Source organism: Saccostrea echinata, unplaced genomic scaffold, assembly GCF_033153115.1.
Source record: "Saccostrea echinata isolate AGI-Se365-2 ecotype Australia unplaced genomic scaffold, CSIRO_AGI_Sech_v1 ptg000037l, whole genome shotgun sequence".
Classification (NCBI taxonomy): Eukaryota; Metazoa; Mollusca; class Bivalvia; order Ostreida; family Ostreidae; genus Saccostrea; species Saccostrea echinata.
Genome location: NW_026889786.1, coordinates 1777501 through 1803296, shown reverse-complemented (window position 1 = coordinate 1803296; position 25796 = coordinate 1777501). Strand labels below are relative to the sequence as shown.

The 25796-nt window shown below is 32.2% G+C and overlaps 2 protein-coding genes across 3 annotated transcripts in view; one reads left to right on the top strand and one right to left on the bottom strand.

Moving 5' to 3' along the window:
• The window catches only part of LOC133200175 (caspase activity and apoptosis inhibitor 1-like), a 327434-nt gene that overhangs the window by 230880 nt on the left and 70758 nt on the right, over nt 1–25796 (bottom strand). The window lies entirely within an intron of this gene.
• LOC133200167 (probable methyltransferase-like protein 24) overlaps nt 1–25796 on the top strand; it is a 38807-nt gene that overhangs the window by 2407 nt on the left and 10604 nt on the right. For both annotated transcript variants that reach the window (XM_061335931.1, XM_061335932.1), the window contains exons 2-5: nt 4732–4865; nt 8278–8406; nt 9859–9933; nt 18461–18602. In XM_061335931.1, the coding sequence (XP_061191915.1) occupies nt 4732–4865; nt 8278–8406; nt 9859–9933; nt 18461–18602 (480 nt within the window). The remainder of the gene's footprint in view (nt 1–4731; nt 4866–8277; nt 8407–9858; nt 9934–18460; nt 18603–25796) is intronic.

The window sequence follows — 25796 nt, the reverse complement described above, 5'->3', positions numbered from 1 at the left end:
TGCAGGAATATATACATGCTAAACATTACTTTATGATGAAGATGCTGATAAGGTTTTTTGCTACAATACTTAAGTTAGCACATCAAGGTCGCTGGCAAAAAGTGTGAAATTTGAAGAGTTGATCAATGATTTCCAGTTTCATGTCAATACAAAGAATTCAAAGGGAAATCAAACAGGTCAAGCTATTAGTCCTAGTCAAAAGTGTAAACAAGGTGTTAGCTATGTATTGTTAAAATTGAAAATCAACAGTGGAGAGCTGTTGAATAAATCTTTTAAATTCAAATAGTTACATTTAAAGATACTGTATCGTAGGTCTTATGTGATTAGTTGCATTAAAAGACATTGCATTGTAGGTCATGTAGGTCATGTAATAACTAGTTACATTTAAAAAGACATTGCATTGTAGATCTTATGTAATTACTAATTACATTAAAAGACATTCCATTGTAGGTCATATGTAATTACTAGTTACATTGAAAGACATTGCATTGTAGGTCATATGTTACATTAAAAGACATTGCATTGTAGTTATTATTCAATGAGTTACATTAGAAGACATTGCATTGTAGATCTTATGTAATTACTAGTTACATTGAAAGACATTGCATTGTAGGTCATATGTAATTACTAGTTACATTAAAAGACATTGCATTGTAGGTCATAAGTAATTACTAGTTACATTAGAAGACATTGCATTGTAGGTCTTATGTAATGAGTTACATTAGAAGACATCACATTATAGGTCTTATGTAATAAGAAAGAGAAAGTACAATGTATGACAAATTGTATCAACAGCTAACTAGTTAACTTTGACTTGATTATTACCTGATCACCTTGGACATAATAAGGACATGTTTTAGCCTTTGATATACATTGATATGCTGCTGTATTCTGAGCTTTGGTCACACAAAGGGGCCAGGATATTGTAAGATTAATTCAGAGCTGAAATAAATGTTTTAACATACATGAGCTAGTGCATGATTGAATTATATAGTATGGCGGTTAGGCAGTTTGATCACTGGTAGCCAGATTGTTATAGAGTTTAAGAGGACCAGGTTCCAGTCCTGGTTTGGTCCATCACTTGTCCTCCCTATTACATTAATGGTGGTGTGAACATACACTCAAAATGACAGGTGGTAGGGTTTTAGGTTGGAGTTTTTAGGGATGAAGACATTAAGGGTCAAGGAATATGGAGGTGCAGGCAGGTTTGTTCAACAATGACCAGATAGCTCAGATTCAGGGGACCCACATTCAAATCCATATTGTGCACCTTATAATTACACTGCTTATAAATAGAATTGCAAAACTTAATGAGTTAAGTGGTCTAATTTTTGTCTCAGTATAATAAAACAGTTATAGTATATCATTGAGGGAGTTGGCAAGATTCAAGTTCTCCTTGAGCAAACCTGTTTCCCTTGGCTTCTGGAAATAAGCTAGCTCTTGGGGAAACTGCAATTTTGTTGACTTGATTCCTCAGTGATAAACTGTACACTGCTTATTCCACTGATTTTTAGCTTCCCCCTCCCATTTGTCCTAAAATGCAAACATGGATCTGCATGGAAAAGTGGCAGAAATGATGGAGTATTGGAAGGGGAGGGGGATTCAGAAAATGTCCAGAGTTTTGTTGACATTGTATCTCTTAATCCAAGCATGACTGAAATATTGTTGAAAGAAAAGATATGAATTGTTTTAGCCTAATAAAAAAAATTTTAGAAGAAACATGTATGATCAACATTAACACTGATGTATCATTTCGTTGTTTTTGATCAATTTTACATTTGTTCAGCTTTGTATGTCTCTTTTGCTTCAGGACCATAGCATGCATGTAAATGTAAGTTACATACTTTTCTCTCCAGCTGTATATAGTCCTACCCTGACATGGAGAATTTCTGTCCATCACTTTATATCTTTCCCCATACATATTATATAAATAGTGCACGTTTTTGAGGGTAACAGTTGAAATTGACACCCCAAGGAAAACCATTGTCAACCGACGCGTCAGCAGAGGTTGACAATGGTTTTCCGAGGGGTGTCAATTTCAACTGTTACCCTAAAAAATGTGCACTATTTATTTTATTATACTGAATGTCTTATTGATTTCGGATGTCATAAAAAAAAATTCGGAGATCGTCGTTAAGTTCATGCTTAGAAAGCTTTCAAACTCCCCGCTTCTATTTTTCTCAATAAGAAAGCTTCGGAAAAGATTTACCAACCTCTTTATATGTTTGTTTGCTAGTCAAAAAGTCCTTTATCATCTAAAGTTTGCACTCGCAAGGATGTTTCGTCTGTCGTTTGTTGTTTTCAAATAAGCTACATAGGACGCAAGCTTTTATTGACGTCGTTTATTCGGTTTCTTTCAAATGCACAACCGACGTTTTGAGAATTCTACGGTGAACCGTACGCGCATGATTTGAACGCATGTGACATTTTCATAATGTTACCCATTGTCAAGTGTGTTGCTAATGCTGAGGGTAACATTACAAATTGTTAAATGCGTCTAAACCAATCAGATTTTAGTATTTAACATGAAAGTATAATAAATGTAGATGTGTAGTGGTATATTTTTCATAGCAAACATTTATGTACGTATCTTATTCATATTTCTATTGGCATATGACTTGATAGTTGATCAGCATTTAGGAATCAACTATATTCAAAGCATACTGGCGGAATCTTTCTCCAACACTTCTTTTTGTACTAAACAAGCACCTGCTAAACTCTTACTTTCTGTGTCATGTATGTGCTATCTCAAAAGTAGCGTGCAATATATTAACTTTAAAGGGTATATAGTGTAAGAACTGCATAGTAAATCGGAGACACATTATAAAATATATATTAAGAATTTTTATGAAGAAAGTGAAACATTTCATAAAAGAAGCCCTCTCAATATGAAATCTTTGTTACAATGATGGGCTTTAAAGTGATTAAATTTTCCGTTTCAATTAAAGGTTTTGAGCTTTCTTTTGAACATTGGTTGTTCCATAATGAACGACACACCCATTTCTTCAGAAAGGAGAAGGCAGTTTATGTTCTTATTTGTTTCAGTTAGTTCAACTCAAATGAAGATTAATAATTTATGAAATAAATAACATGTATGAAGGTACAGAGGTGCTCTTGCAAGTACATCTTCTTCTTTGATTCTCTTGTACATATATGTAGCTATAGGACAAATAAACCTATATAAGCGATAACTGAAGATGACATATTGTAGGGACGAGTTGGCAGGGTAACATTAGTCTGCAGTGAGAGAGAGCTCTCAAATGTTGTAAATTTTCTTGCATGCTTCATTCAAATACCCGTAGAACAGGTATTCTATAAATACAGTAGCCAATCAGATTAGTAATCTACATAAACATCAGGTAAACGTGTACGATCGATACACATCTGAAAACTTCAACAAACATAATAAATAATTATAACAAACATGATAAATACATAATTATGTATATATGTTCATTGCAATACATGAGTTTTAAAGAAGCGGGGAGTCTCTCAACTCCTGCTGCTAGCTGCAGATACTGGGGTGTCTTAAAACATTGTGATGAATATTGCTGAAATGGGCATGTCATTATGTAATAATGGATGTTCTATAAGAAAGTCCAAGATAATCCATTCAAATGAAAATTAAATTTACCACTTTGATGCCCATCATTTGCATCATGCAGAAGTAGATAAAATGCACACACATAAGAAAAATAAGGGCTGACGTCATGTTATGTGTGTGTAATGCTTGTATACACAAGCACTTTGCTAGTTGACAAGTAATGAAGAGGAGTTTTGAATGTCTCAGATCACTATATGAAGAATATGAACAGATTAATTGCATCATACAGCTGATGTTTCAGGAAATGTTTACATATTCATGGACAAGGCTTCTCTGTACAGTTGATTTAGATTCAGTCAGTGAAAGAAAACGTGAAGTGGTTTCTTTCTCGTAAAGCTCTATTCCTAAATTTAACCCAGAATAGGTTGATAAATAGACAAATATATGACACACATGACAATATAAATTGTGTGTGAAAATTGAGAGAGCATAAAAGGAATTTCTTTTCATGTACAAAGAGAATTCAGTGATTAAATCAGTTGGTGAAATTTATGGTGAATTCACATTAGAAACTTTTGACACGGCTGATTTAAATTAATAAATACATTTGTACTTCTTGAGTCAATGTAGTAACAAACAATCACGTGACCAATTCTGAGCATTTAAACCTGAACTAAATTGGGATAATGTTTATTTTTACCGTACTTCACTTTGTAATATTTACCTGTAGATGTATTGATCGAAGCACATAAGTCTACTTTCACTAAACATGTAAAAAGTTTGTTGGAGAAGGATGCATCTTCTATGTACCTCCAAATGCCAACATTACATAAATGCAATATATATGTCCATATCAAGTTTTGTTTGCTGATCTATGTAATAAAAATATTTAAAATGCAAAACTTTTGCATCTGAATAGTATCCCTTTAAAAAAAACTATAAAGAAACATAGATTAAATAAATTTACACTTAAAAAATTACAACCAAATACAGCTTCCCCTTGGTAAGTTCTGGTCGATAATAAAAATTTATTTAAAAAAAAATTCTCATTTTCCCATTGACAAAGTAAAAAAAGAAAAAAAAAAAAAAAAGCTGTTAAAGCTAATATTTTGTGAAAATTACTGAAGAAATGTGTTGAGATTATTTACATCTACATGTATATACACAAAAAACTATTTCAATTATAGATTCCCAGAACTCTGTCAAAAGCAGATGAGTACAGACTGAGATACCCTGACCCACACAATGACACTGTGGTTCTGCCTCCTAAAGAAGTCATGCAGAAGATGGATCAAGGGGCCCTGGGAGACCTATATCACAAGTAAGTGACCATGATATTGAAGTTTTCAGTTGGTCAGTCTGTGTCTTAGTTCATAGGAGCCCTTCATATAACAAGTTTAAATTGACCATGACATTGAAGTTTTCATAGGAGACCTATATCAGAAGTAATTGACCATGACATTGAAGTTTTTTGTTGATCAGTTTGTGTTCTAGTTCATGGGAGACCTATATCACAAGTAATTGACCATGGCATTGAAGTTTTTAGTTGGTCAGTTTGTGTTTAAAGCTGAACATGATTCGTAAAAGGAATGTGTTAGCCATATTCGATTGGTCTCTTGCTATATCTGAGGGCCCCTATATAAAGCCGCTCACTTAGTCACTGTTCAGTGTGATCGATCATCACCGGTATATATGGATGTATTCTTATACAGCACTCGGTAGCAACAAAAAATAAGTGAGTACTTCTTCTTATGCAGGATAGTAAGATACCAATGAAACTTACAACAGTTGCACAGGTCAATACAGTATACAAACAAACGCAAATACACGTTACTGCAATAAAATGTAAACAAAGGTAATGCAAAATATAACCAGCATGAACATGAGTTTCCATTCCACACCGATACCCATGACAATAAAGCAGTCAGGTGTAACGAATGCAAAGAGTATGTACGCAAGTGCTGATATCATAGATAGTCATATCAAAAATGGCGTATGCCTATTTAAGAGTCGTGTTCAGCTTTAAGTTCAGGTGAGCTAGACTTATATCACAAATGTTGAAGATTTTGGTTAGTTTTGTGTCTCAATTCTACTCTTTTATGGAACAGCAGGAAGTTAAGCTTTATGTTGTTATACATTCATGATGATAATTATGAAGGCCATTATATTATTTATCAAATCTGATATAAATGAATTATGTGATATACATACAAGTGTGTCTTTTCTTATCTAAAAGCTGCTAATAATATGTTTTTAAGAGTAAGATTTAAAGATGCAATTTTTTTTTCCAATGATAAAATTTTTGAAATGTGTTCAGTTTATACAAGCTTGATATTTTTTAAGCCAGACTCTGAATTAAAAGAGAAGTATTTATGTGATTTAAGACTATAGGATGGCTGAAAACAAACCATAAGCAGTATCTTTTTATGCTGAGAAGTGTACTTTGCATTGATCGTTAGACATTAATAATTGTCCAATTGCCTAGAGCAAGTAAAATGTCAGTTTGGGCGTTGAAATTATCAACGTCTTTGTTAGATGGGATAAGTAGATATTTCTGGAGAAATGTATTATTTCTTGTACAGATAATGTGTTTTTAATTAAAATATCAATATTCATTCATTAATCAGATTTGTTATTCTGTTTTATTTCATGCTATTTAAAAAAAAATAAGCTCTTAGTCTGACGAATTTGTTCCATTCTTGTTAAGAAATAAGATGTTATGATATAATTTAAATGAACTTAAGACCAATTAATATATGCTGCATGTCACTGATTCTGATCATGACATGTATAATTCATAGTAAATATACTTCAGCATGGCTTTGTATAGTCATATCTTTTACAGGGGGAGGGAATGGCACAAAATCAAAATACATGTACATGTAATACAAAAGACCCTATAATAAATGATATTGTCTAGAACAGTCAACTATAAAGTCAAACTCCATAATCTTGAACTCGATGGGACTGTGAAAAAAAACTGAGAGATATCCAAGGATTCAAAATATCAGGGATAAAATACTTGAAGAATAAATGGTTGGGACTTTCAAATCACTTTGACATATCCATAGTAATTCAGATATCCTTGTTCGGGATACCGAAGTTCAACTATATCTTTAAAGAAATGATTTTATATGACATAAGCAAATGTTTATCACTTCAAATCTTTTCAGTGATTCAATCCTTTTTCTTAAGTTACTAAAATAAAATGATAATATGGGTTATTTTTTTCTTTAAATTGTTTTCCATTCAGACAATTAAGTCAAAGTTGCACGAAGGGGAAGTGAATCTGAATGTTAATGTCTTTCCCTGAACTGATTCCTGCTTTTTACTCAGTTTTGATGTCAGTATCTAAATGTTTGTTGCACAGTCAAGTTGGTCTAGTTAGATCTTAATTAATGTAAAATTGATAAAGTATTTGCTTTCTGGTATGTCAAAAATACATCAATGATATTGTTCTTTTCCTGTCCTTTGTTTAAATATTGATATTTAAGTGGCATGAATATTATTAAAAAAAAAATGTGAATGCATGTATACAAGGGTTGTCTGGTAAAATCATGGACATGTTTTAATGAGAAATAATGAGCACAAGTGACTGAGATTTTCAGCAAGTGTTTATCTACCATATTTAGTTATTAAAAATTGTGTTTTAGGGCTTCATCATAGTATATGCATGTATTAATTCAAAATAAAAAAAAAACTTCAAACAAATAAGGTTGAAATAAAAGTTATCATATTTTAACACACTTTCTATAAATTACTGTAAACCAACTTTTATACGTGTGCGAGAAATATCCGCTGGTTTTGCGACCTACTTAACCTCGCAAATATTATTCGCCGCGAACCAATTATTTTGCTTTGTATTTGTAGAGAATGTTTCCTCATTGGCGAAAAATAATCATCTCAGATTAATTTTAAACTGACGAATCGCGAATAAAAGATGACGCGAATCATAGTTGGTTTACAGTATGTTGTTATTTTGAGAATTTCAAGGCATGTGGCCATCTGCTTAATTTTTGGCAGTTTCCCGAGCAATTTAAATGAAATAGGGGTAAATACAACAGATGAAAAATTGTGATGTTTGATGATGTTACAATGCAGTGGAGAAGAGAAATGGCTCAGCTCGCTGATTTCTAATATGTAGGTTTCGAAATGATGCTTTACTTACTTTTTAATGATATAGAAGACAGGAAAATATCATATTATCACTGTCTAGATCTTTATTGTAAAAAAAACTTTAGAAGGTCCTATATATGTGCAAGCTGGGTGCCTTGCCTGCTTACAGAGTGAAATTCCCGGGTCATTGTAGGTTGATCCAACTTTTCTTAGCAGAGAACAGGTGACACATGATGATGCAGTAGGGACACTTTGATGACTTATCTTCTGTGTGCTGAAATGTTGTACCACATATTACTTAAAATACCATATTTTGTCTTTTTGAGAATATATGTATTTGATAATTGCAATGTTTATTGATGTATGATGCACAAAAGGGAAATTTTAGGATGTAGTGTTAATTATTTTTCACTCAAGACAACTTGTCCATGATTTTACCAGACAACCCTTGAACAAGATGAAAGTCAATCTGCTTTTAAGTTTTATACTGGATGTGTGGTTTTATGAAAAATGGCATGCATCCCAAAGAACTGATAAAGATATATATTTCTAGTTAACATAGAGTTTATCTGGCAAAATTGAAAATAATGCATGGCACTGTTGCATTATTCTTGTAGGTATATCAACAGCTTACAGATTTTCTGCCGTAAAGTCATTCGTCTTGGGAAACTAGATGATGGAGGTTGGGATTTTTGTGATGACTACAGATTTCGTCCAAGGAACAACTGTCTAGTCTATTCTTATGGGTAAATTGTATATAATGTACTGTAAATGTATTTCATTTGGCATGTTATTTGGTAGAAATTGATTTTTTCAACAAGTCTGTGCAAATTTGATTTAGTGCTTTCTGAATTAATGTCCTTATATGAATATACACAAGACAATTATCAAGGACTATGTACTTGATTTAGCAGAAGCTGCTTTCCACGAAATGTGCTAAGTTAAAATAGAATATACATCCAAATGTAATACATGTACATTTACAGGATAATTCTTCAAAATGTCTTGATTTTTTTTTAGGCAGGCCGAACAATCGAACAGAATTTTTTTTTTGGTTCATTAATTTAAAAGTCCAGAGTATTTTGAGTTTGCAGTCTATATCTAATTTATGTCCAAAATGCAATCTAAGTATGGACTTAAGAATGAACATCTATTATTCTTTTTGGCAGAGTGATTGATTATACACTGAAAAACTTGTTTTGGCCAAGTTATGCATATTTAAAAGTTTTTAATCTTGAATATGTCTGAAAATGATTCACCACTTCCTTGCCCTTATATTTTACCATGTGTTTCATACCTCCTAAAGTTGCTGCATAAACCAGGGATCGACATTAACGGTTGTCCGATTGCCCGGGACAAGTAAATTCTCAGTTCGGGCAAGTGAAATTGTCGACGTACTTGTCCGATCGGGCAAGTGAATTTTTCTCATACAAATGTACATATTTATTTAGTTTACATTAATTTATAAATAAAACAATAAATTGAACACTTGATTTCCGCCACGCACCTGACTAACAATGTTTTTGCATTTGGAATTCCTTGGTAGCGTTTCTGGATTATACCACTCATTTAAAAATCGGGTTCATTATTTTCTTTCGTAGTAAATACGCTCTACGTCTAACAAAATTTTGTTAATTACTTATTAGGAAATTAAATTATTTATTCAAGCATAGGATACAAGTACAGTGTAACACGAAGTATCCTTATCAAGATAAGATGTAATACTATGTTTATTGTTGCATGGCATTGTGTGTTAACGGGTTAAATTTACAAGCACAGTGGTATTCATTTATGTACAAGTGCAGCATGCATCGACATTTTTTCAGATAGCTCACATTGCCAAATTGACAGTAGTGTATCTTTTTTACTTATAATAACATTTACAGTAATTAATAATTTTCTTTTAAAGTTCTTTCTTAATTTTGGGCAACCAAGTTTTGCATTCGGACAAGTCAAAGTTTGAGATCACTTGCCCGAAGGGCAAGTGAATCTGAAAGTTAATGTCGATCCCTATAAACAGCAGAAATAAATCTTACTTATAATAATATAGGTCATTTTGGTCTTAATTATACATTACCAAAATGTGATCTTTGAATGTATTAAGGCTTAAATTCTTCTTCATGATAGAAGAGCAATCATGGGTGTATTAGCATCTAACAAATGTTAACTGTCATTAATTTTTTACCTTTTTTTTTCAGGATCCAGTTTGACTTTAGTTTTGATGATGCCATTGTAAAAAAATACAATTGTGAAGTGCATTCTTTTGATCCTAGGTAAGAATTTGTTAGATTAATGGATAAAAAAAATTGAAGTTGACTTTTGGACCAAATCCAAGTCATAAACTTGACAAAATTTTATGATTGGAGAGAGTCATAATTTTCAAACCAATGCAAACAGAGGCAGGATTTAAGTAATGAATTTCAATGAAAAATGGTTTAAGTAGATTCTTGAACGCACAAAATAAAATGGGAAACGTCATTTGAATTTTTGCCAAATGATTATGTAATAAATGGTTGATTTTGTCATTCATTTTTCTGACCCTAAAATCCTTTGAAATAATTCATGTTATTTTTGGAGAGTGTAGTGTTTTTAGACATTTAAATTAACAATTAGCACTCTTCAACCTATCTGAGGTTTCTCTTGTTAATGTTTCTGGACTATCTAAGTTTTTGACATTATTAACATCTCCTGAACTTTATATATATGAGACAAATTTAAGTGAAAAAAATTGATACGAAAGCATCTTTCCATAGAATAAAGTTATCCAAGGTATGTGATCAATTACAAGGGGATCGAGATATTTTTTTGCCCTGCCATGAATATGGCTGGGGCATAATAATTATAGAGTTTGTCATGTTTATTTTCTGTCTTTCCGTCTTTCCGTCCTTCTGTCTGTTCTTCCATCGCACTTTGCATTTAGCTCAGTTCAAAACTCAGTTTCAAAGAAACTATTCAAGATATTTTTATCAAATTTCATATGCTGATACATATTGATGAGAGATATTTAAATGCATCAACATTTTTAACTTGACCTTTCCCTGGACTTTGATATATCACTTTTCTTAAATTAGTGTTTAGCTCAATTTTAAAGAAACCATTCAAGATAGTGTTATCAAACTTCATATGCTGATACATACTGAAGTAAGCTATTCAACTGCTTCAACATTTTTTAATTTGACCTTTCCTTTGACCTTGACATCACTTTTCTTAAATTAGTGTTTAGTTCAGTGTTTAAGGAACTATTCAAGATAGTGTAATCAAACTTCATATGCTGATATATACACTTGATTATATTTGATATTTATATATACTGATGTAACCTATTCAACTGCATCAACATTTTTTGACCTTTATTTGACTTTGACCTCACTTTTCTTAAATTTGTGTTTTGCTCAGTTTGAAAGAAACCATTCATGATATTTTTATCAAATTAATAAGCTGAAACATGTTAGTGAGAGCTATTCAACTTTTGACCTTGAACTTTCCTGTGATCTTGACCTCGCTTTTCTTAAATTTGCATTTTGCTTAGTTTTAAAGAAGCCATTTAAGATATTTTTATGTAAGCTTATGCACTTATATACATAATTTGGTGAGAATTTATCATCTTTATCTAATTTTTAGGTCTTTCCACCTTTCTGTGGAAAGACCTATTGAAATTGTTCTGTTTATTATTATTATTATTATTATTTTTCCGCCGAATGGTTTTTTGTTTCAAAAGTTATCAAAAAGATTTATGGTCCATAAGAATGTACTTCATAAAAGATTTTTGCAGTTGACCCTGTGTATATGAACTTTGACCTCTTAAGGAGTTACAACCCCTTTCGCAATAAAAGCTTGTTATGGCTACTCCTTCAAAACCGTAAACCGTAGAGCTACAGAACCTTCACCAATGTCTTCAATTAATTGAGGGGACTCTTCAATCTTTTCATTGCGAAAGTATTCGTCGACCCCTTTTATGAGTTATTGCCCCTGAAAGTTTTTGATGTTTACGAATAATTAAAAATTTTCAAAACGATCAGTCGTAGAGACATGAGACCAACTGCATAAGATTCATTGACCTTTGACCTTAAAATATATGCAAAGGTCAAAGGTCAAGGTCATTCAAAATGTGAGAAATTAAGCTCTTTTTATATCTCTTTTGTCTTTCAACATATACTAAATACCTTTGCATCATTAATATGTCCTCTTAAAACTATTTCAAAGATTTTATACTTGTCCCCTAAAATTTACCCCTTTAAAAGTTATTGCCCCTTTTACTGAAGACCTTGTTATCGCTACTCCTCCGAAACCGTAAACCGTAGAGGCACAAAACCTTCACTAATGTCTTCAGGGTCTTTAGACACAACTTCAATCTATTCAGTGCAAAACTATCCGATGACCCTTTATATGAGTTATCGCCCTTTAACGTCTTTGCGCTTACTATTAAACCTTATAACTTTAAAATGAAAGGTTGTAGAAGCATGGGGTCAAGTGCAATGTGACCCTTGGCCTTTGACCTTGAATATTTGTTCAAGGTCAAAGGTCAAGGTCATTTCAATTTTTTTTAAATTTTTCATTTTTTCTATCTTTCAAGCCATTTATGGATTCTTTTTTGTATAAAAATGAAATTTAGAGAGTAAAATATACAAAATATTTGAAATTTAAAGAAGGTGGAAAGACCTCTAATTGTTCAAGAACAATTAGTCTACTAGTTTAGATTTCAGTTTCAATTTTAAAGAAACTATTCCAGATATTCTCATCAAACTTCATACACTAATACAAATTTTCATGTTGCATTACTAATATACCCTCGGCAGGGCATTTTTGTCCTATGGACATGTTTATAGTTTTAAAAAAATCTGACTGCATTAGAAAGTTGGATAAAGACTATTTTAGGTTTTATTTGTTATGTGCCTACAGTTTGAATGGTTTAAGTATGTCAGTAATGATCTAATGATCCAGAAAAAGGGAAGTGGATCGTTTAGCGTTAAGTAGCATCTTAAGTGGTCGTCTTCCTGACTGTAGATTGCATCAGACTTCATCCGCTATTCCGGAAAAAAGGGAGAGTAAATAATGTGATTGAGGTTCTTCAAAACTATTTGTTGGCAAAATTTTTAGAACTTATAAAATTGTAGGATGTCTTAGTTTTGATTTAAGGACATACACAACGTAGTTTGAACTTTATTGCCTTTTTCCCTGGAGTTGAAGAGTTCCAATACTTAAAGGAACTGTGTGCTACATTTTAATGTCTATATATGCTGTTGTACACTTCTTCTAAAACGAGTTTGCATAAACGAAACATCTAGAATATATGTTTAGTAATTTTTGTATATTTTTCTTTGAATAATACAAGAATTTTCATCAATTGATATCTTTTCAAAATCCCTGGTAATGCAGGCTGATTTTTTGTCTACGAACATCTGATGACACTATTATCTTAAGTTAAGAATATCTTGAAAAATTATCAGTAGGTAAGGTACATTGCGTATGTCCTTAATGAGAGCTAGTGAATAAAAAATCTTTATACCTCTTAATGTGTATTTTTGAAGTTGTCATTTACTATTGGACCATATTTAAGCTCTATTAGGCTGTTGCATCACTCTATTTACATATACATACATGTAAATTAAAGTTAAAACCATCATCAATTTGCAGTTGTGGCTACAATAGAGACCCACATTTATACAGAGAAGTGGATTGGAAAATTAATTGAAATACTGTTTCAAGGACATAAAGGCTACAATTTGTCAGTATAAATGCCTGCATGAGCATCAAGCTGCACCCTTGTGTGATGTAGATTTGGAATTGTCCTCAGGACCTCAGCCCAGTTTAATGGCAATTAGAATGGGGCTTTATTCTACAAAACTCATTGCTCTGGCTCTTTGGATGTCCTCATTGCTGAAAACTTACTGAAAATTTAAATGTAAAATAAATTTCAGAATCATTTTTTTTTCTTTTGGATCATGTGGGTCCCTAACAGTGACATGCTATATAGATTCCACAAGTCATCATCCACCATATGTCATGCATAAACTGTTCACATTTTCATCTTCTCCAGATCTACTGGGATATTTTTTATTTGCCATAAAGTATATGTGAATGACTGTGAATGATTTGGTGATGGAAATTCAAATTTTGTGTCACCTGCAGAGCAGAGGGGCACTTAGGGATCACTTTACCCAGCGTCTGTCTGTCTGTTCGTCTGTCTGTCTGTCACACTCTATATCTCGAGAACTCAGTATGAATTGGATATTTTGCACTTATTTTGCTTGGCACAATGGCTTTTGTAAATTACCATGATTACCAACCTCGTGGCCCTTGACCTTTGACCTATTTTTCAAAATTGTACATAGTGCCAATATACAGCATTTTGACATTTAAGAGGTAAGTCTATGCTCTTTAGCATGTGCACTGTTGATCATAAGATATTTACAATCCACTTGACCTTGACCTTTGACCTACTTTGTAAAAAAATACCCAGGCAGTTTAATGAAACTTATGACTTTTGAATTTTGAGAGGCAGGATCTTGTTAATTAGCATTTATACATGTATATGAGCTCATGATACTGTACTTTGAAACTGTATGATATTCAGTTATCATACAAACTTATATTTTTAAATACTATGAGAATACATCGAGATCAGTATTCCACAATGGATTATGTAGACTGACGATTGCAGTAAAGACAGACTGAAATCTCTTTTGAAGGACTGTTGGAAACACGTATTAATAAAATGATAAATAGTTATTTCTAATACTTTCAATTCAATTATTCATTTGAGGGTTTGGGAACCATATTTTCTTTGATTGTCATATTCTATCGCATCAGTGTTATACTATCCATGGATGCCATTTTTTCTTTGCAGGCAAATGCATAAACTATCATGCTAGTAGTAATTAAAAAGCTGATTATACTCTTAGATTTATTTACATCTTTAATAAAGCTACAAAGCAGGCAACACATAGGGTTGGATACCGGTACTCGGTACCAATACCGTACCGAGTAGTTACTTCAAAAATACCGGTAAAATACCGTTTCATTTAATACCGGTACTACGATATTTCTCAATCTTTGAAACATTTTAATACATTCAAAATGATTTTTTAAAAAGAGATTCTACACTCGCTAAAATAAAATTCTCTGCGCATTGAAAGGGTAGGCTAATTAACGAAATGGATGCTTAGTACGATACTTGCTTTTGATTGCAGATATTCGAGGTAAATCAATACGTATGTTTAAAAAAAAACATTCAAATTAATCGTGTTTTAATTTTATTTATAAAAACTGATAATAATTGTTAATAGAAAAATGCAAAATGTCGCAAAAATGTGATGTGCATCTCTATCCATTTTTTAATGTTTCGTCGTTTAGTGGACCAAATAAAATTGGTCCTGGCAAGTGGCAACCAGGTAAAGCGGTCAGCTGTATGTAGTTAAATTAATTTGTTTGAGATTCAATTTATTTGTTTTGTTGATGATTTATTAAAAGATTGAAATGTAAAATAGTTTATAGGCTCATTTTGGATTATAACATTGAATGGTTGAAGATTGGTGAAAGCATATTTGTTATAAAATGAGCCCTCATTCTCATTCATCGAGGTATATATGGCACGCCAATTTCACAAAAATTAGCGAAACTTAGTTTCACAGTTGATAAACTAGGTTTATCGACTGTAAACTATAGTTTACAAACCGTGAACTATAGTTAATGATTCGTTAACCATAGTTTTCATCTGTAAAACTATATTTAACGGTTGTTAACTATAGTTTACGAATGCTAATCTAAGTTTATCTGTCTGTAATTAAACGTTAACAATAGATTCTGTTGATAAACATAGATTCACATCTGTAAACTATAATTTACAATCGTGAACTATAGTTAAGAGTTGTTAATCATAGTTTCACAAATCCTGAAACTATATTTATCAGATAAACTATGTTTTACATTCGTTAACCATAGATTTCGGTTGTAAACTATAGTTAACTGTCATTTATACTCACAAACTATATTTAACAGACGTAAACTATACTTATCGATCGTAAACTATAGTTTTGAGAGCTAAACTATGATTCACATTTGCCAATCATAGTTTATCGTAATAAACTATAATTCACACTCGTAAACTATAGTTAAGAGTTGTTAAATATAGTTTATGAATCTAAACACCTGTTAAGGATAGTTTTCGATTCGAAATTTCGCGGCACCAATCGCGAGAAGCAATAATGGGGTATAGGTTTTATCAGTGCGGAGAATATTAAGGACACGTGTTGGGCATTATCTAAAGCAAAGACCGAGTTATATATAATCAATATTACTTTCTCTATTTAAACAGGATTAATTGTATTTGTTTTAAAATGTCGTGTATTTATACATTTCCTATGGGGAAATTTTTAGAAATATGATAAAATTTTAATTTTTTAAAAGACAGAATATTACGAGATTTTTGCTCAAGCTGAGGAGGGTGAAGCACGTTTTACAATGTGCCAAGCATTTTCCCGCCACATCTCATCACCAAAACAAAGAAACTGAAAGAGAGGAAATGCAGTGGCGGATATAGATAGGGTTGTGGGGGTTTCAACGTCCTCCTTTGAATTTAAGAGAGAGAGAATGAGAGAGAAGTCCCAAATATTTGTTGTGTTTGTTCCGTGAAAGGCCACTTTTATTTATGTATGAAGAAAATTCGGTTGTTGAAAAATAAATTCCGCGCCTGCAATGTTACATGTACTGTGTTATGTCTTTATTTACAGATGAATATAAGATATACATGTATTTTATTAATGACAGATCACGCATTTCGGTCTCTATTTTTCTCTTTTAAATTAAAAAAAAATAAAATTTTAATCAATAATTTTCCAGTCATTTTTCTTCTTATTTCCAACTAGATTTGCTTTAAAATAATAGAACATTTACTTATGACGCCAACAAGAAATATACATGCATATATATTTAACAACAATTGTCGTTACATAGCAAAATCTTATAATGCTGTAACTAGGATTAGCCGATCGATCTATAATTTACAAAAAAAAAAACTATTGTTAACTATAGTTTTGATCGTAAACTATGGTTTAGAGTCGTGAAATCTAGTTTCACAAAAAATTGTGCATCTCCGATACAAAATAAGAGATTCTGTTCCTAAACTGTGTTTCTCAAGTGTAAAACTATGTTTATGGCATTTTTGTGAATTTGGCGCTTTGTATGTCTGTAAAGTATACTTTACAAAGCCTAAACTATAATTTACATTTGTTAAGTATAGTTTAGAGTTGTAAATCATAGTTTACAAATCATGAAACTATATTTATCAGATAAACTATATTTTGCAGTAGCAAATGATTGTTTTCCGTGTTAATTATAGTTTATGCTTGTGAAACATAGATTATCGTGTAAACTATAGTTTACATATGTGAAATATAGATTATCATCGTTAACTATAGTTTACAGTCTGTAAACTATAGTTTACAATCGATAAACCTAGTTTATCAACTGTGAAACTATGATTAGCTCATTTTTGTGAATTTGGCGTGCCATAGGTATAGTACCGTATCGTTAAAAATACTGTATCGTTTTAAAAATACCGGTATGGTATCGTACCGTTTCATCCTTAACGGTATCCAACCCTAGCAACACATGCATTTCTTGGAGCACTCTAGTTAGGAAAGGAAGGATCATTGTCACATTTTATGGAAAGAATGGAGAGAGGGCCAGTATATAGAGTGTATACTCTTATAAAAATCTCTCATGAACCACTTAGCCATAAATGACCAATCTTATATGGAGTCTTCTTTTTATATTGTAGTCAAATTAATCTGAAACATTCCCATATAGTGTAAATTTAAGTTTGTTCAAATAATGCCTGCCTTGCCTTGATCTTTTCCAAATGTACTAGGATCACTATCTCACATATTACTCTAAACTTAAAATATACCCACCTTTATGCTAAGTGTGAGTTTATAAATGTTGTTTTTTTTTCATTAACACAAAGTTGGGTTGGACAGGAATTTTACATATCAAATTCCTATGATCAAAGTTTTAATACAACCTCTGATTATACTCAACTTTTTGTGTCAGGTGGAGATAACAAGTCGCCATGTTGTTTGTGGACAGTAGAAAACAAGTATACAAAGATACAGAACAGTCCAAAAGCAATATGCACCTTGATCTTTGATCTCAAGGGCATTAAAAAAAGTAAAGACTGTGATTATAGTGCAATCACATCATAAATCTTTATACAATGTTTTTTTTTTTATGCACATTTAAATAAACTAGCGGAAGTTAGTGTATGGATAGGAAAGAAGAAGAATACAAAGGGTTTTTTTGTCAAATAATACAAGGAAGTATGACAATTATATAAGGATTTAAAAGTTCTGTTAGCACATATATAGTTTGACCTTATAATAGTATGACTTTATAGTCTCCTGGGTTGGAGGTGAACTACAGGACTTGAGTCTGCTATTTCCTCCTTTTAGTTTCATCAAATTCCATCATGGTTTCCCAATTCAATTAAATGTTCTGATTCAAAGATAGATTTGTGTATTTAAGGGAGGATTGAATTTATTTTAGAAATTTGTAAATATTTGTGTAGAGTAAAAATATATGTATTTAAATTGTCAAAAACATTATCACAGTTTAGTGGTGTGCAATGTAATGTACAAGTGGTGTACACTTTAAATCTGTTCAGATAACCTCATAAGCCTTAATTGCTGGGAAACTACTATTGACTAGCAATTATACCAATAACAAAACAGTATTTAAGAAATACACACTCTACTTTTATTTTCACTTTGTTTTAACTTAATTATCTTATAAATGTGTTTGCAGCATGAGGGTAGGGGATCACAAACATGGTACCAATGTATTTTTCCATGCCACCGGTCTATCGGGGGACAACAATCCATCACGGGGGACTGGCTGGAAGATGCGGACTCTACAGAAACAAAGAGAAGAACTGGGACACTCTAAGGTATGGAGCCAGCACCCCCAATCAATATCTGCAGTGAAACAGCATTAAGATATGGATAGCAGAATGTTTGATCAAAACATTGTGGGAATTTACATATCTAAAAATTATTTATAGAAATCAAGACAAGATACACAAGAAATATACACATTTTACATGAATCTGATTATGATACATTGACTATTAGGTAGTAAAATAATTATTACAAATTCTTTTTTCCTGGAGTACCATGCTCTTCCCTTAACAAATACTGCTTAGTCAATGTAAACATCCTTATATGTATCAAATAAATCATTACACAGTCATGAAGCATCTAAACAGGCAATGATTTTAATGCACTTGTTAAAAATTCTCTTCTAAAAATGAAAATTCTCTTCTAAAAATGAAAAATACTGTTGATACAATTGTATATGGTGTGTAAAAAGTGATTCAGACATGCAGTGTTCTATGAATTATTCATTTTTAGAGCTGGTTTAATTCACTAACAAAGTCAGATTCATATCTTTACAAGCTAGAAAGTTATACACAGTAAGATCAGGTTATTACACAAAGTACATAGCTATGATCATTAAATTGATGGTCTTGGAATACAGTAATTGCTTTTGCAGTTTACATAGCGAAAGTGTATTAAATAAGAGGTTACTGAAAGTAGGTCAGAATCATAGAGGTTAAATATTATGTGAAAGTAGGTCAGAATCATAGAAATTAAATATTATGTGATATTGATATATCATGGAAAGAGGAGTGATAATGATAATGCTATATATATGCATGTATGTACTGAATCTAATTTAGACCAGTGTTATTTTCACTCACAGTGTATTTAATTATGGTTTTGTCTTGTTATAAATCTGCCCAAAGTTAGAATCTTTTCATTATAGAGATATATTAAATTATTTGAATTAGCCATCTATAGAATTAGACCATTAATTAATGAAGAGGACAAAAATGATGAAAATAATACTGGGCGAAGTTTCTTAATAATTTTAATCATTCCCTATTAACAGTTTCACAACACCAAATCAAAACTTGCTGTAAACCTTTAACGTGCTTTTGTAATATTAACAGTAGATATAACAATAACAAAGCATGTATTCTGTGTTCCTTATGTAAACCTTTCATTATTGGCATGCTTCAGAAAGATGTTAATTTTGATTTATATTAGTCTTGCTTTTGAGAAACCTTTTCTGTTTTTACAATGCAACGATTATGTGTTTCACTTTCTTCTTTTAAACCTTGATTAACTTTGTAATTGACCTATCTTTTATATGATCAGCATGAATATAGCCCTTAAATGGACCCATCCTTGTTATGAACAGCATGGATATAGCTCAAAACTGAACTCTCTACGAACAATACATGGGACAGACTGTGGAAGACTATGTAACCTTTCTTGCCTTTGAACACTACAGCTTTAGCTCTGACCCATTCCTCTAATTTGGACATCTTGTTCTTGTGAACATTGTATATATTAATTTTCATTGATTCATCATAATAAGTACAAGAGTAACTACATATTTAAATATTCCTTAAATGAACTCTACAAAGGAAGCTTTTACTATAAGAATTCTTTGTAAGTATAGAAATACTGTAGCTTGAAATTTGACTCCTTTATAAAAAGACTAGGGGTATAATTCCAAGAGAGTACAAGTACACACTTCTAGATTTACATGTACTTTATATGATTTAGCTCTAGACTAGAGTTCTGAAAGTACAGATAAATGTATATAATTATAACGGTGACTTGATCCGAACAGCTGTATCACGTCAAGTTGACAGGCGTGGATCATCCAATGAAACGAGACGTGGAGTGATGAGTTTGGTCTAATGATCTGCTCAAGTTACTGTTATAATGATAAATTTGTTATATACCCCTCTATAATTAGCAAAATATTATAAAAAAAACTTTTGGGATTAATTATACAACTTTTATCTATTAAATAAAACCATCTTTAAGGAACTATTTTATATACAAGTAAAAAAACCCATCATGCATACTATGCACTATGTCATCATGCAGTTTCAGAAAGGGGATGTGATATGGATCCAGAAAACCACAGTATGGTGATCTGGAAAGTCGTATCACACCGTCATGAGATTGCGTGAAATCAGCAGTAAAACTGAGTGATACACATTTGGGTATATAATAAAGATTTGACATTTACCTACTATGACCACTGCAAATTTAGCTGAGTAACTCAGGTGAACTATTGCTAACTATGTTTATCAGTAGTGATGCATCGTCTTTAAAATTTTTAACATTTTCATCTTCATCTCTGGAGCTGCTTAACCAGTTAGTTGCTTAAATGCACTTTTAAGTATGCTGGGACAAATTTCCACAGAAAATTTGTGCCTGAATACATAGTGTAAATAAATCCCATGTGGAAAGAAGTGTCAAAAGTATGCTTATTACAATGTTCCAAAATGCTTAGACTCAAGTGTCCCAAAATGCCTAGATTCAAATGTCCCAAAATGTCTAGACTCAGTGTCCCAAAATTCCTAGACTCGTTGTCCCAAAATGCTTAGACTTAGTGTCCCTAAATGCCTAGACTCAGTGTCCCAAAATGTCTAGACTCAGTGTCTCAAAATGCCCAGACTCAATGTCCCAAAATGCCTAGACTCAATGTCCCAAAATGCCTAGATTCAATGTCCCAAAATGCCTAGACTCAATGTCCCAAAATGCCTAGACTCAATGTCCCAAAATGCCTAGACTCAATGTCCCAAAATGTCTAGACTTAGTGTCCCTAAATGCCTAGACTCAGTGTCCCAAAATGTCTAGACTCAGTGTCCCAAATGGCCAGACTCGATGTCCCAAAATGCCTAGACTCAATGTCCCAAAATGCCTAGACTCAATGTCCCAAAATGCCTAGACTCAATGTCCCAAAATGTCTAGACTCAGTGTCCCAAAATGCCTAGACTCAATGTCCCAAAATGCCTAGATTCAGTGTCCCAAAATGCCTAGACTCAATGTCCCAAAATGCCTAGACTCATTAATGGTAATGTTAAAGCCCTTGTGTAATTAGTTTTTCAATAAAATGCATTGGAAGGCTTGGCATTAAACATAATTTTAACAAAATTAGAGCCTCAGTCGATAATAACAGCTTGGATATTGGCTTGGACTAACTCTTAGGTGACTCAAAAAACGTGTCGATAATTTGTCAAACTTGAACCTAAATGAACACATTATTTAAACACACATGGAAGCAAAAGTAAATGGCAGAGAAAGATGCAGATAATTGAAGTTTATTAAAGAATATGCTTACTACATTTAAGGAATGTTTTTAAGTTTTGTGTGAGTTATTGGTGTGTAAATCACACAGACTTGTCACGTAGGCATATTTCATGAAGCACGTTAGCCTTATATTTACATTTTACATGTTCAAAAGCACCAAACGTATATTCAATGTTTGAATTATTCATTGCCCTATATCGTTACATTTTTATTAACGTCTCTGTAGCCTAATTGTGACGTCACTTTATCGCGAATTTCACCATGTATATTTCTACGCGTGAGTATACACGAAAATGACTTTCAAATCAATTTCACAGTTGGCTTAGTAGAAAAACACAGCAAATGTAAATATTACAAATTGAGCAAAAATGTTATAAAAGCATGAAGAAAAATACACCCCTGGAAGATACATTGTTAAGAAATTGAGTTGATGAATTGTCGTAGTGTTTTAAAGAAGGAAATATAAGTAACCCTCCCCCTCTCCCATTACGCATGGGGAATATACAATTTCTGAGCAATGTTTTTAATGGATTCTATTGGAAACTTATATTATGTTGAATTCATTATTATGATATTTTTTTGTGACAAAATAAATATCATAATACATGGACTTCACTGTATCAGCAGAGTTGTTGCCCTTGGTTATTTTCTTGTTTAACAGTCACATGTACTGCCTTCTTTATCTCTTACCCATTGATATACAAAATATATAACTTTCCTGCTGGTGAGGAATTCATGTCATACCTGTACATCTAGTTTATCCATGTGTCGTGACCAATTGAATAATGCATTGGACAGTGATCTAAAGCCCCCCCCCCCCCCCCCCCCCCCTTATTTTGTTGATCAGCTTTGTTCACCATAATCTTCCTCTGTCAGTTTATTTTGCTTTACATGATAGTTAGGGCCCTTGGACCTCTTGCAAATGTTTAATGGTGTGATTTTTTTTCCTCTCCAAAGTTATACAATGTATCATCACTGTTGCTTATTGGTTAAAGTTGTTCTACATAAATGTATGTTACCTTATGGGAGTTTAAAGCAGAAGTAACAATGCATCTGTGGTCTGTATACATGTTGCTGTAACAACTCCCACTTTACTAAATGCTTCGTAAATAATAGATGACGCAGCCATGTGTACCTAATTGTGATCGTACTGGTTGATATTGGAATAATGAATTGAAAGATGTATTGACTATGGCATGCAGTTTAAGTATGATCAAAAAATTAGGATTTAGCATATACACTGTATAATCAATAGAATTTCTTAAAATTATACACAGTGTGTCTGCACACAGGTACATAGAGTTGCAACTCTAATTATTGCAGTCTATTTGAGAATTTGTTTTTAACATTGAGAAATTCTATACCTAAATAATTGGGGGGGGGGGGGGGGATTACTAATCTGATTATCTATCACCTTTTGAATTTTTCTAAATGTGAGGAATTGATTTTATTTAATAATTTCTTTACTAATACTAATGTAACTTTCATTGACATACATATTGATTTTTAGCTCTACTGGTCAGAGACCAGAAGAGCTTATGCGATAGTAAGGTGTCCATCGTCCGTCCATCTGTCTGTCTGTCCGTCTGTAAACAATGTTTCAAAACGCTACTCCTGCTACAGTTTAAGTCTGATTACAATATACTTAGCACACAAGTAGATTACACTAAGATACATAATTCTGTGTATAGGTTTTTGATTTCGATGAACGATGTTGCCATGGTTACTAAAAATAGAGATTTCCTTGAAATACTTTCAAAACACTACTCGTCCTACAGTTTTGGTCCGATTACAATATAACTTAGCTCACATGTAGACTACACTAAGATACATAATCCTGTGTATAGGTTTTTGATTTCGATGAACGGTGTTGCCATGGTTACTAAAAATAGAGATTTCCTTGAAATACTTTCAAAACGGTACTCCTCCTACAGTTTTGGTCTGATTTTAATATAACTTAGCACACAAGTAGACTACACTAAGATACATAATTCTATGTATCGGTTTTTGATTTTGATGAACGATGTTGCCATGGTAACTAAAAATAGAAATTTCCTTGAAATACTTTCAAAACGCTACTCCTCCTACAGTTTTGGTTCGATTTCAATATGCATGTAACTTAGCTCACAAGTAGACTACACTAAGATACATAATTCTATGTATCGGTTTTTGATTTTGATGAACGATGTTGCCATGGTTACTAAAAATAGAGATTTCCTTGAAATACTTTCAAAACGGTACTCCTCCTACAGTTTTGGTCTGATTTCAATATAACTTAGCACACAAGTAGACTACACTAAGATACATAATCCTGTATATCGTTTTTTGATTTCTATGAATGGTGTTGCCATGGTTACTAAAAATAGAAATTTCCTTGAAATACTTAAAAAATGCTACTCCTCCTACAGTTTTGATCTGATTTCATTATAACTTAGCACACAAATAGACTAGACTATGATAATAATTCTATATACCGATTTTTGATTTCGATGAACGGTGTTGCCATGGTTACTAAAAACAAAAATTTGTGTGAAACTCTTTTAAAACCCTACTCCTCCTACAGTTTTGGTCTGATTTCAGTATAACTTCTGTAAAATTCTTTTAAAAGACTAATCCTCCTATAGATTTAGTCTGATTGCAATAAATCTTAATAATACAAAAATCTCAATAAAACAAAAAGAGACTACACCAAGGGTCATTATTCTATGTATTGCTGTTCCAAAGTTTCAAATCCAAGTGCTACTTTTAAGTACAAACCAGTAGAGCTACAGTCTCATCAGAGACTTCTGGTTTATGTGATCGAGCTGTAATTACTACATCAGCTATAGCTAATTTTACTGTTATCAAAGATACCAAATAAAGAGGGCATTTCATATACATTTGTAAATAAACAGAAATACTTCTGAGTCTCAATTAGTTGCAATATTAGGTAAAGAAAAAACATGAATGAAAAATTAAAGTGGGAAGTCTTTGGGATTTAAAAAGTTCATAAAAATTATCAGCAAGACAAACTGTTCACGAAATTTACAAAGATAAGAAATGTGTATTTTTTTTTTCAAGTGAAAAGTGAACTGGCATTATATAAACTAAATACTATTAATAAAACAGATGATTCATCATCACTTATCATATTTCTGAAATCACTTTGCATGTCTGATTTGTGTATTCATTTTTTTTATCCTTCCATGCTGTCTCTATGTTTTTTCTTGTTTGTTGTCAAAGTTTTCCCCATACAAACACACCACTGTTTAATATTGCTCACTAAACATGTCATAAAAAAGCCGCGTGGTTTTCCCAGAAGGAGTGTTGGATTTTTTGGAACCCTACTTATATATCAAGTAAGTATATAGCTCAAGGTGAACCTTTTTTTTGTCTTGAAACTTGGGGAAAAAATCCAAATAAAAAAAAAAATCTCTGTTATTTGATCTCTGCAGTAATCACTGTGTCTATCTGTCCTCCAATTCGGCTGTCCAATCAGGTGTCATCTCATGTAGGAATACATGTACATGAGAATTCACTTGCTTCTTAACTAAAAGTATTTATATTCATTGCATAATTTGACAATGAATAAAGTTCTGGGGTTACTCATTAAATGGTCAAGGTCATAAGAACAAGATTTCAAAATTTCTTAGAAGATACAAGTTTTACTACATGTATTAAGAATTCTTTTTCAGTTAAAAGTTAAAATTAGTATTAATTACACAGATCTATACATGTAAAGGAAATCACCGATTTTAGAGTCACTGAATCAAGGTTAAGGTCAAAAGTTCAAGGTAATCAAGTCCTTTGTGCTTCTGAATGAATACTTCCATAGCAAAAGTGGGGGATGGTTAAAGAAAGATATATTTAGATTTAAGGGTCAAAGTATCGCATATGAGGGTCAACAGATGAAGGTTTTTGATATGGATCCTGTATGACTCTGTCAGTTTTCTAGTAAAGAGAGTCTGTGAAGATTTGGAAGTATA